Below are 11,543 nucleotides of genomic sequence, written 5' to 3'. Positions count from 1 at the left end.
AATAAGGGAATCAACAGTACAGGAATCTATTCACATCTATTTGGAGGACACTCATGCTCTCCTAAAACCAAGGGGCCCAGAGGAAACAGATAAAGTTGACTACACTGTTAACATTGAATCCTGCAGCAGTGCTAGCTTTACTGGTGGGACTGCAGCAAACAACAAAGAAATACTTAAAGCTCACAAGCTGCTCTGCAGTGGGATCGATAAAGTAAATATTTGTAATAATACTCTGTATAGGAAGTGGTTTGGGTGCTTTACAACTGCACGAGAATCAAAAGTAAAGGCTGTCTATAAAAAAATGAGGGATGGGTTGGAAGGTAACACAGTTACTTATGTCCATGGTGGCTCATACTGTGTGACTAATCCTAATTGGTATGGCTATACCTGGAGAGCTTCAGCCAGACCTGGTCTCAATACTGTTTGGATTTGTCCTCCTTTTTATCCATTTCCTATTTCTTGTGGAAGCCCTGGTACTTACACCAAGGAGTTTGGGCTGATTCATGAATGGAGTCATGCTTTTGGTGATACATTTGATCATATATATGGCTCCTCTCAAAGTCAAAACTTGGCTAAAACTGATCCTGATAAAGCAGTTGAAAATGCTGATAACTATGGATGGCATTACTGCGAATGGCAGTAACTGGATCAGGCCGTTCATCAAAGCCAAGAACTTAATATTAGGACTCATGCAACACTATAAGGACATGCACTTTTCTTTAATAAATAATTGTAATTAATTGTCACATTTTTGATTTCTTGGCTCAATAAATAATAATTTTCAAAATTGAGAATTTGTACAATACATGACATTGCGAGCTTTACAGAATGCACCATTGCTGCCCTGATACTGATGCCCTCAAGCTTTGGCAGTCTACATCATACAATGTATATTCATTACACATAAATCATGTCACTGCTGTTCATGATATTACAACTAGCAGCATGAGTCCAGCTCTTTTGTTCAAAAACATTTTCTCCATATTTGGTAACAGGATTGATGCACTTCACAGTTACATGTAGACTAGGTCTTCGTTGTTTTTTTGTTTATGAAATAAAAAATTTTGGCATTGCCTTACAAAAACTAGCAACCGAAATAAGCTCAGAATTGCTGATAGCCGCCATTTTATTTCATTGTGACCACAACCACTTTCAATGAAGATTAGGCTATTTAACTTTAATAATAGTTAGACGACCCTATCCCTGTGTACAAACAGACTCGTCTTAGTGGGGCTTGCTCAGGCTTGCCCCAATAATAAAATAATATTAATAATAATTAGTGATGTGGTGGTCAGGTAATGTACTTACGCTGATGTCCTAGTGCCTCTTGATAGGTGGGAGGAGCTAGCACCAGTCACTGTACTGGAATCAGAGAATAGATCACCTTCTCTTTCATCAATAGCATAAGTACCACCTGTAAACAACAACAATAAACAACAACAACAACGTGTCAATGTACTTTCTATTGCTTCCATTTTCTTTTTCTTTTCTTCCCTGACAGTTTTTAGTCTCTCGCTATGTTTGACGTAAAGTTCCTCTCGAGTCTCAATCAGTAACAAGAAGCTTTTATGAGCTAACGAAATATAATAATTAATAATTTATTACATTTTCTGATACATAATTATTATACCCAGTATATACGTTGAGGTACATGCATACAATTTCAGCTGATTCTAACTAAAAACTTTTCCCAGTTATGAGCCCATGGTTTTTTTTCAAAAAATGGCTTCGATATCACCCCCAATTTTTATTACATTTTCTGATTCATATTGATGTCCTTATGCTGCGTAGAAAGTTTGAGCTGATTCCAACTTAAATTTTTCAAGTTATGGCCATTTTAAGAAAATGCCAAAATTCTGAAAAATACCCAAGGCTATAGCCCATGATTTTTTCCAAAAAATGGCTTTAAAATCACCCCAAATTTTTATTACATTTTCTGATGCATATTGATGTCCTAATGCTGTGTAGAAAGTTTGAGCTGATTCAGACTTCAATTTTTCAAGTTACAGCCATTTAAAAAAAACGCCAAAAATCTGAAAAAATACCCAAGGCTATAGCCCATGGTTCTTTCTAAAAAATGGCTCTGAAATCACCCCAAATTTTTATTAAATTTTCTGATACATATTAATGTCCTAATGCTGTGTAGAAAGTTTGAGGTGATTCCAACAGTAAATTTTCAAGGTATGACCAGTTTTCAAGTTTGAGCTGAATCTGATTATTAATTACCTTCGATTAAACTTGGTTTAATTAAGCTGTCAATCAATTCCAATTTATTATGCAAATGAATCTAATAAAAAACAAGTTAATCAATTAATTTATTCCACACTTACATATCTCAGAGACTCCGCCCACAATCCCCCACTAATAAAAGCAGACACGCCCCCTTCAATATCCTAATTAACATTAATCACTTATTAATTAACAATAAGTACATACGTGGGCGTGGTCAATCAATATTCTACCTGCCCCCTCGTACTGACCCTGTGACATCATGTGACCTAATAATAATTAAAAGAGTGGGTGGGTCATTATAAAGTGGGTGTGGTCATACTAGATATCCTTTTAGCGATAACCAATACTTCGTCTTGCAAGAGACCCAGTACTGAAGTCATGTTAAACACCAGCTCCCAGTGGCCACCTCTCTCATAAGCTTTCATTGCCGACTGGTACTCACAGCAAGACTCAAAGACTATACAAGAACAGGTGACGTAATAGCGGAAAATTTCCATGCCTCAAAATTTTCATGGATTTTGCAACTTTAAAATTTGCAAAAAAATATGATCCACAAAAATTGATTTAATACAATTGAAAGTATAAAACCACAAAAATTATACTTTCCACAAAATTTGCCACAAAATTGATTTTTGAATGGACCACAAAATTTCTGGGTCATGGAAATTTTCTACTACATGGTATTAATAAGAATACTACTAACTGTTGCTATATACTTACTGATTCCAGCTTCCAAGTACTGGCCTTCTGTCATTAAATATTCACCAAATAATTGACTGACAGTTAAATGTTCGTTTGACTTCTGATCAATGAATAATTCAAGAGCTAATCTGTACAAAGACTGATCTTTAATCAGTGTAATACATTCATCGAAGTGGTCTGAAGCTAAACAAACAAACAAACAAACAAATAAACAAACAAATAAATAAATAATGTAAATAAATAAATACTTACTTGTACATTTGCTGATACACTCCAGTGCTTTGTGATAACGTTTCAAGTACATGTTAATACGATACTGCTGATAATTAACGTCTTTAATTGATTTCAACTCATTCAAAAATGGCAGATACTCCTTAGGGTCCTGAAAAACAAGTACAAAGCACGTTAGCTCATTAATTATAAAATATTAATTATAAATCATTATTATTGAAACGTACTTTTTGACTTTTCTCGGCGACGGTAAGTACCAGTTCAAAATCATACAGTCCAAGTGCTGTATCATACAATTTATTGACATCAATTAATAATAATGAATATTTTAATGCTTCATCAACACTAGGGGCTGTAGCTATGAAAAGAGTTTAATTAATTATTAATTAATTGATTAATTAATACTTTTATCTAGTTGTTTTATCGTTAGTAAAGCATTTTCAATTTCTTGAGGCATTTTCTTTATATGGCAAGTTATAATTGGTAGGGCAAACCTATTAATAATAATAATAATAATAATAATAAATAAATAAATAATTATTAATTACTTTGTTCCTCCTATGCTTGATAAAGTTGTTACAATTAATTGACATATTTTATTGGTTTTAGATTCATTCCCATACCAAGAGGAATGGGAACCAGTTTCTTTAGACAATCCTGGAACCGGATACATTGATTGAGTGACATCTTCATTCCTATGTACAATTGACTCCGCCTACTGACCAAACCCACTTACTTTAATTCCGTAATAAATAAATTAATATAATTAATATTATCCAATTGATCTATGAATAATTTAATGTTTGATATAAACGTCAGGGGGTTGTGATCGCAAAGCAAATTCAAATTAATTCGGTGCTTCCGCATAATTAGAAAAGCTTTCCCAAACTCCAGCCTATCGAAATACAGTCACCATGATGACAACAGCGTTACTATGGCAACCTACCTATCAAGATGGCCGCGTATTAAACTCAGCACAAGAGGGCGTGGTGATATCGTCTCCAAATTGCCTCTTGGCATTTGAAGAACCACTCTTGTATCATTAACCATACTCACCACTAACAAACTGCCCCTCTCTACCGATCGGGACAATTCTTCAGTAACGTTGGATATATCTAATTTTAAAAGGTGTGGTTAAAGGGTGTGGCTTAATAGGTGGGGCATTTGCTAACCGTTCTTGGGTATAGTTATTAACTGGTGGTTGCTAATAGTTATTAAAATGAACTCGCTTGTAATTGAATATGACGTACAGGAACTATGGACCTAATACATGTAATAATAATGATGAATATTAATTAGTAGTGGGTGTGGTCAATTACCAGTTCATTATTAATTATTAATTGATTTCTTTCGGATGAAAGCCCAATCACACACTCCTAAAGGAAGAAATGCCATCAACAATATAAATAAAATAAAATAATAAATATTACCTCGTTGCCGATGGTTGCTAGGGACAACTGATCAGACCACACCCCCTTCAGGATCACATGATCTCCGGTAGACGTTAAAAATGGACTACACTGGCCTAATATACACATATACATGTATTCTAATTAAGTGAATTTACCGTTTTTGTAAGTGAAAACTTTTCCCTTGACATCTTCGAAAATGATGGTTCCCGTATCTGGGTTGCCATGGAGACACAAGACACGCCCATCACAAGAAGTAGACATCCTATAAATTATCGTAAACGACAACAATAAACAACAACAACCTTTCAGTGACACAGGATTCATTAATTTCGTATTCAGCAATAGAGTCTTCATCACATGATTTGTTGACTACGCCCACTAATAAACCATCAGTCGCCCACACAATCTGACGCAACTTATGAATAGAAAAACCATCACCTTCCATACATGGAAACCTAATAATAATAATAATAATAACAACAATCATACAAGGAAACCTAATAGTAAGACATTAATGAATCTTTGTCACCAATTTCTAAGTAATAATCATCATTCCGACTTTCTCTGAGGTAAAAATTACCTAAAAACTGTTGCCCTCTTTAGTAAAAATTAGGCAAAAATTGTGGCCCAAATTAAGGTTGAAAAAAATCACATTTTGAGTTAAAAATGTCGCCCACTTTGAGATAGGAATTGTCACATTAACGAAGATGATAATGATCAATCATACCTGAGGTTAGTTAAGGAGTATTCCATCTTAGTGCTGGACTTTGCAACATAAACTGATCCATCAGACAGTACTATAAGGAGGTCGTTAGGAGTAGGGGGTGGGGCAAACGTTGCCATGACAACAGGAGACGGGAACATAATTCGCTTATGACTCATCGGGGGAGGAATGATAACGTCACGAAAAGGTGTCAATAATAACGCCTCTAATGATATTCATGATTATTAATTAATTAATTAATTATACCTCCGTCAATTACTGCCACTGTTGAATTATTATTAATATTTAACGAGGTACTAGTGACCACACCCCTCTTCCAATTATACTGTATATACTGACCATCTAAAATAAAAATAAATAAATAATAAAATAATTTAATTTGATTTACTATTCAGCAAGGTGTGAAGACGTAATGGCATAATTGGATCCCATACAACACCTGTATAATGAGTGGGTGTGGTCTCATCAGTGGGTGTGGTTTTTGGCGACTGTATCTCTTGTTTAAGATACCAGTGATAGTTACTAACAGACCACAACTGAACTAGTAAAAAGAAAAACATACATGTAGATTACTGTATAACTATATACAACTTTATTTTAGCAATTATGGTTATAATTTTTATGATTATAATTATGATTTATAATTTTGCAATGAAGCAAGAAACTGCGAAATTCACAAAAATACTTCACTGCAACAATAAACTGGTACAATACTGATCATGGACATTAATGATTGGTGGGTTAATATACTGGGGGATTTCACTTGCAAATCGCCAATCACCAAATTAAAACTAAGTCAAATTAAAGTGCTATAGAGTACATCGTAATTTACTGTATGATTTCTTGTCTTTATCGTTAGTCTCCAGCCACACTGCTAAAACTGATGAGTCAGCATTCCACGATAATCCTTTGACAATGACTCCACCCCTCCTGAGAGGGAACTCTCCATGCCTTAGGGTATTCCGCTCATAAAAGACAATGAGAACTGATCCACTAGTCTCAGTCAGTGATGAGGCTATGAGGTGACCTCTTGACGACCAGTCGATGAATGGGCCCAGACTAACGATGGACTCTGAACTAGAGTGTAACACGCCTTCTCTTGACCACACCCGGAAACACCTCAAACCTATTCATTATTAATTGAATTACTAATTATTAATTGGGTGACTGGAGCTGATAAAATGTACTATTTTGGCAGTTAATAAAATTTGTCTTTAAAACAAAAATTGCCAACTTGCAAGTGCTTCTCTGACAAAGCTCTGTTTATATAAAACTAGCAAAAAACTTTTTACACTCAGTCTAAAAAGATAAGTTTAACTTGACATGTACAAATCAGCCCTTCTTTCATTGCAAAGATGAATTTAATTACCTGCCAAATGCTGCCTTTTGTCATTTTCAGTCACAATTATTATTTATCAACTACCTGTATTTTTATTAATGGAGGATATTACAAAATATTCCCCATCTCCTCTCCAACTGATGCAGTCTCCTGTTGATTGATGGGTGGAGTCAATTTCCTATTAATTAATTAATTAATAGTAGCCACACCCATTAATTAATTATTACCTTTTTGGGTAGGGCATGAGTTGAAGGTTTTCCTAACGAGCCATGAAACTGGGTCTCTTTCTTACCCCAACCAAGGGACACAGGCTGGGCTTTAAATAGAAATATCATTATTATTATTATCATTGTTATTATTATTGTTACCTTCGCCAGTTTCAGAGCTACTAAAGTCCTTTTCCAGTATTACGTCAAAATCTCTCGTCATTAATATGAAATTCCCAATCCCCGTTACCATAACAACCAGATCCTGATCAGGGCTCCACCCCATGCTGGTGATTCCATCGCTAACTGAGCCAACCACACCCACCTAACTAGTATAAACCACACCCTTTTAATTGATACCATACCTCATTAATATTCATAGTGTATGTAATCACTTCTCCTTTTCTTGTAGCGATACAGACCACGCCCATTTCAGGCAAATACTGCAATCCAATTGGTCGGTCATCACTAGTTAATACGTCAGACAGTGAAATCACGTGATCTTCCTTTAAAAAAAAAACTAATAATAAAACATTAAAAATTTCTCTGTACCTGGTGTCGGCCATTTTGTTGTGAAGAAGTGAATTGTAGAGACTCTCCAGAGATAAACCAGACCCCGTCCCTATCAGGATCAGGAGAGAGGAGGGAGGGGGAGGGAGAGAGAGGAGCAGACACGTAACAAGAACTGAGAACGAGGTTCCTCATTTTCAATGATTTGGCGGGAGCCTATACTGCGCATGCTCAGTCAGTCCATAACCATTGTCATTAGTTAACTAACTTTCCCGCCTTTTTTCATCAATTTAATTTAAAATTAATTTATTTTAGACAAAAAAAAAAACACAAAAATGACAAGACAGAATGCATCAGTTCATAATAATTATTAATTAATTGTTAATAGTCTAGCCAGTAGTAGGATTACAGGAGATACAGCAGGCATTACGAATAGCTGCTACTGAACACATTGAACTGGGTACAGCTGCACATAAGAAACTTTCACCAGTACAATCAGCTAAAAGAAAGAAACAAACAAACAAATAAATAAATACAGTGTAACTGGAAATATTAGCAGAGAATTAAATTAGCAGTTGTAAAGAGAACCCACAAATATAAAATCTGCCATTTTGCTTCATTCTGAGCATGCTAAATGACAAGTGGCTCCTAAAATAAAACACTGTTCTATTTCAGGCAACAAATTTGACACACATCAAAGTAACCACAAAGTTGCTTTCAACAAAGTTGCTATACTGGATGTTGGGCTTAAATTGTCAAAATATAAAATCAGCAAATCGTAAAATTTTCACAAATTGCCAAACATAATTCTTGCTAGTATTTCCAGCTGTATGCCAGTTACCATTAGGACAAGGTGATCCTGTATCACATTCTCTCGTGACTGGAGGCTTGGGTCTATTGGAACAGAATGAATCATCAGGTGCTTCTAACTGAGAGATGACATTTTGACATGTCACAGTCCTAGATTGAGTACCTCTTCCACAAGTAACACTGCACTGTAGATAAACAACAACAACAATAACAACAACAACAATAATAATAATAACAAAATGACATTACCAATGTTATGCTTCTGAGCAAATTTGCATTTTAAAAGTTGCTCCAAAATCAAAAACCCTGTACTATATTATAGTTGGCAAATTCTCAGGAAAAGGAGAAAATCTCAATTTTTATTACATTCCCTGATACATGTACCTGTACTTATGTTGTGTAGAAAGCTTGAGCTGATTTTGATCAAAATTGGATTTTTTACGAATTTTTAAATTTGCTCAAAAATTGGACTAAAGCCCCTGTACTATAATACAGGGATTTTAGTCAAATTTCGCCAAAAATGAAAAGGAGAAAATTCTCCATTTTTATTACATTTCCTGATGCATATACATGTACTTATGTTGCGTAAAAAGTTTGAGCTGATTCTAATCAAAATTGGATTTTTCACAAATTCTTAAAGTTTCTCCGATATCTGGTCAAAGTCCCTGTACAGTACATGGCATATTTCATGAAAAATGACCTTGGAGAAAATTGCATGTACATGTACTCACTGATCCATAATGAGACACAACCCATGAGTATAAAGGAGGGCACTCTCCCACTCCACAGATATGGGTAGTGATTGGTCGGATCAATCCCTCAGCCATACAAAGACTGTCAGGAATAAACTGCTGAGTCATCACATTATAGCACCTGACTGTTCGATTCCTCAAACCACCCATGCAAGTACTAGAACACTGTTAATAAAAAACTTAATAACTATTATTAACTACTTATTAACTGACTGGGCTCCACCTATCCACCACGTATTGATAAGGACACAAGTGTATGTTGCATTGTTCAATGGTTCTTGGTTCGGTTCCAGCTATACAGAACCGGTCATCAATGGTCATATTGGTAACAGAAGACACACAGGTGATGTTCCTCGTACGATAACCTCCATTGCAAGTCTTGTTGCACTATAAATAAAGAATAGACTTTTATTTTAAGGAGCAAAATTTTTTGCGAATCTAACATGAATTCAACACGCAACAGTTAAATTGTAAGGACTTGGTACTAAAATTGGAAAACTGCTAAAATAAATTAATTTTGGCCTATAAGATAAGACTTGTGAAGTTTTTGCTATTTGTGACAATAAAGAGTTCTAGAGTATGTTACATCATAAAGAGAGAAGAGTACTTACCATGCTCCAGGGCCCAGCCCTCCAATCAGGGCAGGGATACACGTTACAATCCATTGTGAGGTTAGTCGGGAAGAGGGAGTGGTTAGCTAGCCGCTGACAGAAGGAGTAGTCAACCCTTTCGACTTGTACCCCCGACCTGAAGAGGTGGCATTGAACTTCACGGGTCTTTTTGCCGCAGTTACAAGAATGAGAGCAAGAAGAGAAGTCTGTTGTAGTGTAACGATATTCTTCATCAGGACTAAGAATAATAATAATAATAATAATAATAATAAGAATAATAATAATAATAATAATAATAATAATAACAATAATAATAATAATAATAATAGTAATAATAAAAATAATAATAATCCATAATTTAACTTCATCCTTATTAAATTATTATTATTATTTTTTAAACCTCTATCAACCTAATTATTTTTATTTCATTTTTCATCCTGCCCTAACTCTGTCCTAATTCTAACTTTCATTAATAATAACAATAATAATAACAATAATAATAATAATATTAATAATGTTAATGTTGCTCATACCATTGAGGCAGATTCAAACATTGTCGTGCTTGTTGTCTTGGTCTGAGGGTTAGTGGTACAAACAAAAGATCAACTGGAGCAGGAGGGCCAGTATCTACTGTCCTGTTGCAACTGAAAATAAATCTCTGGGCACCTTTAGTATACAAAATAAATAAATAAATAAATAAATAAATAAATAAATAAATAAATAAATAAATTAATTAATTAATTAATTAATTAAAATGCTAGTATTACCCAGTCCACAAGTCGTTGTACAAGCAGAAAATCCAGTCTGTAGACACTCAAAAGCTGAAGGAAAGAAAATAATAATAATAATAATAATAATAATAATAATAATAATAATAATAATAATAATAACAATAATAATAATAATAATGATCATCTTTTAAGAGGGCCAAGGGTTATATTGTATAATGGGTAGTATATTTAGTCAGTGGTTCTAAGCTGAACTAGAAATTTTTGCTTATTTCATCTTCATTTTGAGCAGCCATTTTGTAAGCATGGCAATGAAGAAACACCTTTTTCGTTTGGAAAATATTCGTTCCACGAGAAGGAATCAAAACAAAAGAACAAAAATAATAAATCTCTGACAGAACACATACCCACCATACTGCAGCACTGTAACTATAAAGACTTACTCTCTCCACAGACAGTAACTGATTGAGATACATTGCTCACTGGATTGGTAGCAGTGCACACATACTCAACACAACGGGTTGAAGCAAGGCTCCTTATAAGGAGTGAGCCATCTGGCTGGATATCAAAAGCAACATTATCATCAACTATTGGTCGACCACCGGCCGTCCAGGAGACCATCGGAGTGGGGCTACCGGACGATGGGCATAATATCTATAATAATAATAATTAATAAATATTATTGTTGTTATTATTATTATTGTTATTATTGTTGTTATTATTACTTGTATTTCGTCCATCATTTGTATTCTGACTACTTCCCTTCTACTAGTTCCAACACTGAGAATCCTCCGAGAACCAACATTAACCGGTCTGAAGTTTGAGGGTACAGTAATCACTGGAGCAACTGTAAACAACAACAATAAACAACAAAAACAACAACAATAAACAACAAAAACAACAACAATAAACAACAAACAACAATAAGTATATACTTACCTCCAGATACGTTGAGTTGTGATCGTACAGAGACTTGATCAGTTGAATTGCCTGGTGGGTCGGCCACACAATAGTATAACGAGTTCATATTCAATGAATTAATTAACAGAGAATTATTAGGGAATATGGTAACACCAGAACCACTGACCACTGACACATTGTCTCCAGCAGAAGCTAAAAGAAATTAAAAAAAAATTAAAGTAATAATAGTAATACAGGATAGCACTTTAATTTGGCAAAGTTTTAATTTTGCAATTGGCAATTTACAGGGGAAACTGCCTCTCTAAAACCACCAATTATTACTCAATTTAAAATGGCAAATTAGAATTTCATAGCAAAATACAATA

At 34.5% G+C, this 11,543-nt stretch overlaps 2 protein-coding genes across 2 annotated transcripts in view; both read right to left on the bottom strand.

Annotated features, from left to right (window-relative positions):
* Nucleotides 1-7,579, bottom strand: part of LOC100636287 (elongator complex protein 1-like) — a 10,679-nt gene extending 3,100 nt beyond the window's left edge. Inside the window, exons 1-27 of the mRNA XM_019998286.1 lie at nucleotides 7,399-7,579; nucleotides 7,212-7,352; nucleotides 7,009-7,171; nucleotides 6,868-6,956; nucleotides 6,725-6,818; nucleotides 6,134-6,427; nucleotides 5,690-5,842; nucleotides 5,548-5,643; nucleotides 5,305-5,506; nucleotides 4,880-5,032; nucleotides 4,733-4,839; nucleotides 4,596-4,690; nucleotides 4,485-4,541; nucleotides 4,338-4,428; nucleotides 4,112-4,280; nucleotides 3,902-4,060; nucleotides 3,714-3,860; nucleotides 3,571-3,659; nucleotides 3,393-3,523; nucleotides 3,187-3,316; nucleotides 2,953-3,117; nucleotides 2,552-2,689; nucleotides 2,437-2,498; nucleotides 2,331-2,393; nucleotides 2,227-2,287; nucleotides 1,460-1,573; nucleotides 1,309-1,414 (exon numbers count right to left, since the gene is read on the bottom strand). Coding sequence (XP_019853845.1) covers nucleotides 1,309-1,414; nucleotides 1,460-1,573; nucleotides 2,227-2,287; nucleotides 2,331-2,393; nucleotides 2,437-2,498; nucleotides 2,552-2,689; nucleotides 2,953-3,117; nucleotides 3,187-3,316; nucleotides 3,393-3,523; nucleotides 3,571-3,659; nucleotides 3,714-3,860; nucleotides 3,902-4,060; nucleotides 4,112-4,280; nucleotides 4,338-4,428; nucleotides 4,485-4,541; nucleotides 4,596-4,690; nucleotides 4,733-4,839; nucleotides 4,880-5,032; nucleotides 5,305-5,506; nucleotides 5,548-5,643; nucleotides 5,690-5,842; nucleotides 6,134-6,427; nucleotides 6,725-6,818; nucleotides 6,868-6,956; nucleotides 7,009-7,171; nucleotides 7,212-7,352; nucleotides 7,399-7,551 — 3,422 coding nt within the window. The 5' untranslated portion in view covers nucleotides 7,552-7,579. The remainder of the gene's footprint in view (nucleotides 1-1,308; nucleotides 1,415-1,459; nucleotides 1,574-2,226; nucleotides 2,288-2,330; nucleotides 2,394-2,436; nucleotides 2,499-2,551; nucleotides 2,690-2,952; nucleotides 3,118-3,186; nucleotides 3,317-3,392; nucleotides 3,524-3,570; nucleotides 3,660-3,713; nucleotides 3,861-3,901; nucleotides 4,061-4,111; nucleotides 4,281-4,337; nucleotides 4,429-4,484; nucleotides 4,542-4,595; nucleotides 4,691-4,732; nucleotides 4,840-4,879; nucleotides 5,033-5,304; nucleotides 5,507-5,547; nucleotides 5,644-5,689; nucleotides 5,843-6,133; nucleotides 6,428-6,724; nucleotides 6,819-6,867; nucleotides 6,957-7,008; nucleotides 7,172-7,211; nucleotides 7,353-7,398) is intronic.
* A 158-nt stretch (nucleotides 7,580-7,737) lies between these two features.
* Nucleotides 7,738-11,543, bottom strand: part of LOC100636160 (uncharacterized) — a 26,633-nt gene continuing 22,827 nt past the window's right edge. The window contains exons 14-23 of the mRNA XM_011406594.2: nucleotides 11,197-11,370; nucleotides 10,983-11,104; nucleotides 10,701-10,911; nucleotides 10,297-10,350; nucleotides 10,063-10,195; nucleotides 9,530-9,767; nucleotides 9,132-9,305; nucleotides 8,898-9,083; nucleotides 8,198-8,351; nucleotides 7,738-7,855 (exon numbers count right to left, since the gene is read on the bottom strand). Coding sequence (XP_011404896.2) covers nucleotides 7,746-7,855; nucleotides 8,198-8,351; nucleotides 8,898-9,083; nucleotides 9,132-9,305; nucleotides 9,530-9,767; nucleotides 10,063-10,195; nucleotides 10,297-10,350; nucleotides 10,701-10,911; nucleotides 10,983-11,104; nucleotides 11,197-11,370 — 1,556 coding nt within the window. The 3' untranslated portion in view covers nucleotides 7,738-7,745. The remainder of the gene's footprint in view (nucleotides 7,856-8,197; nucleotides 8,352-8,897; nucleotides 9,084-9,131; nucleotides 9,306-9,529; nucleotides 9,768-10,062; nucleotides 10,196-10,296; nucleotides 10,351-10,700; nucleotides 10,912-10,982; nucleotides 11,105-11,196; nucleotides 11,371-11,543) is intronic.

Source organism: Amphimedon queenslandica, unplaced genomic scaffold (assembly GCF_000090795.2).
Source record: "Amphimedon queenslandica unplaced genomic scaffold, v1.1 AMPQUscaffold_13328, whole genome shotgun sequence".
NCBI lineage: Eukaryota > Metazoa > Porifera > Demospongiae > Haplosclerida > Niphatidae > Amphimedon > Amphimedon queenslandica.
The sequence above is the reverse complement of the archived record's forward strand: the minus strand, read 5'-3'. Positions and strand labels throughout refer to the sequence as shown.